We start from the raw sequence: 6,000 nt of genomic DNA, 5'->3' as shown, positions 1-6,000 counted from the left end.
CGACACGCGCGTGGGTGGTCTTCTTCTTCATACGTGGCTCGCCGCAAGCCGCCGCTGTCCGGAGACCAGACGAGGAAAAAAAACAACAAAAACAAAACGCCCCTTGAGTTCGTCGGCCATTTCATCTCCCACGTCTTGTGCGTAAAAAAAGTAATCTGGAAAAAATATTCATTTGATATAGATGTACTTTGGAATCCATGGCGCTTTTGTGTTTTTGTTCCGCCCCCCCCCCCGTTGTCCGTTAGACTTCCTTCATCTTGCCGTTGTGGGCTGTGCCGTTCTCCCGGTGCGCCACCCCATTCTCCGCGTGCTTGCCGTTGGCCACCAGGGGCTCCACGCCGTTCTGCTTCTCCTTCTCCGCCTCCAGCACCTTGGGCAGCCTCTTGCCCTTCACGTAGGCCTGGTACCAGAAATTGGAGAAGAGGATGAAGAAGAAGGTGCCGTACATCCAGATGAGGTGGATGAAGAGGGGGACCTGGTAGTCGCACGTCTCCATGAAGTAGTACTGGCTGACGTGGAGGGACACCATGACGAACTGGACCTGAGGGGGGAAACAGGCCCAGGTTAGCCGAGCGGGAAACTCGTGCGCTAAGGAGTAGGTTTGTAATCAACAGCTGGCGTGCCGAGAGAGGATGGGCATTGCATTTCAACAAAAGATCAAACGTTGACACTCGGGTACACCGTGACAGTCTTAATTTCTGTCTCGTGGTTCGACCTTTGTCCAGGAAGTGCATAAGCAAACGGATCATTTCTAACCCCCTGTGCAATGATCACCTGCACATCAGGTCTGCACACGAGATCACACAAAACACTTTTTGGCTGCAAAAGATCAAAAGCCTCACTTACGAATGCTGACATTCATTTCCATGTATTTATTCGGTGCTGTTTTTATGCATCACAATTTACATTTGTGCTCATTGATACTGGGTGGAGAACTGACTGGAGCAATTAGGGGCGCCTTGGTCTAGGGTACAACACGGCGTCTCAACTGCGATTTGAGCCCACCAGTTACAAGTCCCGAACCCTAACCATTGCCCCACGCTGCTGTCCCGTGAGTGCATTGACGTGCATGATGACATACTGGTTAACGGTCAGCTTCTTGTACAAAACAAGAAAAACAAGTTCCCATAAAAGTACTGCATACAGGGCCAATAGAGAAAAAAAAGGAAGTTATACTCACAAGTTGGATTGCTGTCATGTATTTTTTCCACCAGAGGTACTTCTGGAACCTGGGGCCAGCAGCAGACAGTCCATAGTAAAAGTACATGATGACGTGGACAACTGAGTTTACCATGGCGTGGAATGAACCCATTCCTCCTGCAGTAATTATGAAAAACATGCAAATAGTATAGTTCTCACATTCCGATGATACAATACCTGTCTGGCACTGGCTTGTTTCCATATCCCATGAGTCCCAGCTGGAAAAAGAGAATGAACCGCAGAACCATACAGAACAGACTTCGGTTTGGGCCCGGAATTTGAAAACTGAGCTTTTTTGTCGTTTTTGCTCACATGTTCCTTCTGTTGCCTGAATAGGAGCCTCGGTGTATTTCAATTCTTAATCTCTTTTGCCCCCCCAAAAAAACCATGAGAAAATGTGACTTTTAAATTCTGGAATTTCATCTCTATTGTACTTATGCACTGTAGGTTGTAAAAGAAAAATCTTCAGATATCAGCTTTTAAAAACCAGGCCTCAAGAAAAACAGTCTGCCTTGTGTAGAAAGTCCATGTTAGTCAGGTTTCGAGGAACAGCTACCGAAAGGGTATACCATGAGCATCAAGTACTCGTGTCTAGTTATTCCTTTGAACACATCACTAAAATAGGAGCCTGCTCTATTCTGGCTACTCAGTTACATTCACAGTTTTTTTAACCTTTGACCTTTAAAGAATGTTAGAGACATTAAAAAGTGGCCAACACCCAGAGTCCCATGTCCGGCAGTAGTTTTACGAACTCCGATATAAACAGTGGTGGGTTTTGACCTCTGACCCCAGTTATGTGCAGATTGATATCGTGGGAGTGTCTGTCGTGTTTATTGGCAGAAACCCAAAACAATGGAGAGAAAACAAATCTGCAAGTATGAGAGGAAGCTGTATGAAAACCCACCCCTGTTTAGATCATCTCTATACTTACCCCGATTCTGTAAAAAAAAGTGGCACTCTAACTGCTTGTGAAGGAGTAGATATAAAAGGATTATTATGGCGTTAATATTTAAAAATGGAGGCGGAGAAGAAAACGGACAAAAAAAAAAGTACGTAACTTTTTCAATTATATTTGGAGGATGGAAATGTGATGAAGTGTCAATGCAAACCAATACTGTCGATACTACACAATGCGTTATCTGAATTGGGGACCAAAAGCGGTCATTATTCATCTATATTACTTGCTAACTACAATGACAACAGATCTCAGAATCTTAGCAAGCCTGGACCAGGTCAGTAAGAGTACTGAGAGACCTCTTAGCAAAAACAAAAAAGGGCGGCTGTAAGTGGCGTTGGTGGACCAGTAGGGGGAGCTGTTCCCTATGGAACACAATTTCCAAACCAATGCCTCAGTATGGTGCCGCTATCGTTTGATTAAGACATGAAACCGAGCCCCCTGCCTCTTTGGTCATTAAAATCGCGTGGCGCTGCTCATAAGGGTAGGGGTGTTAACCTCGGCGTCCTGGCCAAATTCTACTCTGGGCGACAAGAAGTCGGCCCCTTCATTCAACGGTCTGCCACGCTGTCAAGTCGTGGGGCCCTTGGTGCAAATTGGCCGCCATGTAACGGTGGATGAAGCGAGTGTCCTCCTCTGTGTGAGGAGGCCTTTAAAAACGCAAGGCATTAGTAGTAAAGGTAATTATTTATAACATAAAATACCTCCTACTCACTGGTAGCTATGCAAAATTTAACAATGAAATGCGGAGGCCTCATGATTAAATTAACGGAGGCAGAGCGCTGCCGGTGTTCAGGGTGACATGTGAGACCGCGTTTGCCCTTTGCAGCTGCTGTTTTGACTGAACACAGACAGTGCAGGGTGCTCATGCAGGCTGTGCTGCAGGAAGGCATCTGCAGGCTCAAGACGGACTTCAGGATGTGCGGGGTGACTCTGGGGAGATGCCTGCGCGTACTGATTAACACACAATGGCGAAATACTTCATTAACTGCAGTTTGGTACAGTTTATGTTTGCTTTTTGCTGCAGACCAGATTCCCCCTTGAAACAGAGTTATATATCTATATAGTCTCTTTCCTTTTCGGCAGTCACTTGGAAATCATGCTACTAAAATAAAACACGGTAATCAAGCATCCGGAAGGCCAGATGCTTCTCAGAGGCTCCAAGAGGAGCAGACCAGCAGGGACCTAACACTTACCAGGCGCAATGGTGACGCCCCACCACCAGGTCCAGGGCATGACGGAGTGGTGGAAGATGTGGAGGAAGGTGATCTGGCTGTGCTTCTTCCTCAGGACGAAGAACACCTGTGCGGGTGCCACCGGAACAAGACCATCAGTCACCCCAAAGTCACACCAGCCCGGCACGGCCTAATGCCCAAACTGGGGGGATCCGGAAAGGCCCCGCTGGTGCCGAACTGCAGAACCGTCGGGCCTTTAGTTGGGTCCGCAGACCTCAAGCCCGGGTCAGGGTCACAGTCACGAGTCACCAAGGTAAGTCTCGGTCCTTCACGTGGTCCGCATTTTGACTCATTGAAATGGCATGTGTATTAAGACAACACGCTTGCTACATTATGTACCACATTTTGACATTTTGTTGTTTAACTGTGGTGAAAGACACACTTTATGAAGATCCTGAAGTTCTGTAAAGTCACAGCTGCGTCTTTTCTGTAACCGGCCCCGACTGAACCCAAAATTCTGGATGATTCCACTTTGAATCTGAGTACTGGATTGGGCTCCTACAAGCCTTAGACATGTCAAACTTTTAACGGTAACTGCACCTGTCCTCACCTCATCTTTGCAATGGTTTTGACATCCATGCAGATTTTGTCTGTGTCCAAAGCAGTCCCAACTGAATAAGCGTAAACTAGACCATTGTTTGCTTAAACAATAAGCTACAACTGTATGCAACACCCAGAGACATCCATATACTCTGCTCTCAGTTTGCTGGTTAATACATACTCTGTTGGGATGTGGATAATGAGAACCATGATGATCCAACTTCAGCGGCAGTTTCATTTTATCATACAAACAATGTAAAAGGACAAGATGGAAACATTAACATCACAGTAAAACGAAACAACATACCGTGTCCAGTAGCTCGATAAATTTAGAGAAAAAAAACAACCAGGCAACTCGAACCATCTGGAGCAAAAAAAGAAAAGGGAATCAGAAAAATGTCATGATGAAACTAAACAAGCAAACCACTGCAGGCATCGTTAGACAAGCAGATCATTTTTCCAACAGATTTGCTGTAGGTAAGGAAGCCAGACGCTGGCTGTCCATAGATGGGTTTTTATTTATTTCTCCACACCGATAAAAAAGCAGGCCTTTTTAGCATAGGACCTTCTTCAGCCAGCTGCAGTTTCTTCAGCTGGTAGCCACTCATTTATCCTCAAATTATCCTGGTGCATCTATTCGCTTGTCAGCTGGTGCCACATTTCTCTGCAAAACATCTGCTATGTTTCAACGGCTCGTCATTGGGAGTTGCAGCCTGTGCCGAGACTCTAGGGGCCTCTTAACAGTTTAGACTTTGCTGGTGTGAAAGCCAAGCTCCAGCTCTGTAGACCCTCTAACCCCCCTTGGGGACTCTTCTTGATGGCGCACACTTGGTAAATTTGTCAACACAGCCCCCCCCCCGACCCACTGTCGAGGGCGTAGAGATCAATAACCAAGACTCTCTACACTTACTCTGAGGGCTTCTGGGCTGTCTGAATAATCGCAGAGGTCACATCTCCAGGTGTAGGTGGTCGCCCATCCAGACATCAGAAACTGAAGAAGAGAAAGCACTGTAAGCGCCGATAAGCCAGGAAGTAAGACCTCCGGATTTTCAGGCGTCCGGTCATTTTTTTCTAACACTATCAGTGCCCCACAGAAACAAGTGTGCACGGTGTCACGGACTGTTACTGTAATCAGCCCAGCGATAACGCAACACAAAGAGCCTAAACTCTGTTTTCCAAAAAGAAAACATGTCTGGAAGGCTAATACGTGCTCCGTATTTCAACTGCTGAGTTTTGGCATTTCCTCTTGGCTCACACCGAGCAAAAGCCATTTCTTTCAATCTGGTAAACCTTCAAACCACCTGTGTCCTCTGGGGACAATCAGCAATCAGGCCTTTCCCTCTGAGCACTTCTGAAACATGTGTGGATCATTATTTACTCATTTTAATGGAGGAAAAACTGTGAATATTACCTAAAACAAAGACAATATAATGATATGGGGCAATCAATTATTTTTGGTGCATTCAAAATATAAAGAAATACATTTTTTTTTTACTTTTAATAATATGATTTATGCTTTATAATATAACTAAACTAAATTCACTGTTTTAAAATGTAATCATTTTTTCTCGTAAAAAATTAAGTGTCACATTTTCTCTGTATGTTTTTCCTTTGGTCTCATTTAAACCTGGCTTACTGCCAATGCGTTCAAACAACTGCTGGAGCGTATTTGTACAAGTATAATTGCAATGGTATCAGCTAAGGTATTAGAGTACGTTTACCAGATGCCCTTAACAGCCGAAGTGGGATTTGTGGATTTACATTATGCTGGGGGATGAGAGCATTTCGAGCTGGGGAAGAAGAAAATCTGAGTACTGCTATGGGCAATAACTGCAGCAACACATTTGATTGTTTCCGACACTTCTGTCCTGGCAAGCAGTTGCTAAATTAACTCTTGAGGCCTGGAAACTATTTGGCTTTTGAAAATGAAATAATAATGCAGCCGAAAGCCGCGGTATACTTTAGCATTAATGCCTTGCCATGTGGTACTGCTGTAGGCTGTGGTACTGTAATAAGTGAAGGGAAGGGCTTTTTGTCCACCACTCCCTTTATGAAATGCGTCTCTGCTTG

The 6,000-nt window shown here is 45.2% G+C and overlaps 1 protein-coding gene across 4 annotated transcripts in view; it reads right to left on the bottom strand.

The window, feature by feature from the left end:
- Window positions 1-211: 211 nt before the first annotated feature.
- Window positions 212-6,000, bottom strand: part of elovl1a (ELOVL fatty acid elongase 1a) — a 29,229-nt gene continuing 23,440 nt past the window's right edge. For all 4 annotated transcript variants that reach the window (XM_069193978.1, XM_069193979.1, XM_006634688.3 and 1 more), the window contains 5 exons: window positions 4,841-4,921; window positions 4,238-4,294; window positions 3,352-3,457; window positions 1,181-1,317; window positions 212-541 (listed from right to left, as the gene is read on the bottom strand). In XM_069193978.1, the coding sequence (XP_069050079.1) occupies window positions 242-541; window positions 1,181-1,317; window positions 3,352-3,457; window positions 4,238-4,294; window positions 4,841-4,921 (681 nt within the window). In that variant the 3' untranslated portion in view covers window positions 212-241. The remainder of the gene's footprint in view (window positions 542-1,180; window positions 1,318-3,351; window positions 3,458-4,237; window positions 4,295-4,840; window positions 4,922-6,000) is intronic.

This window comes from Lepisosteus oculatus, chromosome 9 (genome assembly GCF_040954835.1).
Source record: "Lepisosteus oculatus isolate fLepOcu1 chromosome 9, fLepOcu1.hap2, whole genome shotgun sequence".
Lineage (NCBI taxonomy): Eukaryota > Metazoa > Chordata > Actinopteri > Semionotiformes > Lepisosteidae > Lepisosteus > Lepisosteus oculatus.
The sequence above is the reverse complement of the archived record's forward strand: the minus strand, read 5'-3'. Positions and strand labels throughout refer to the sequence as shown.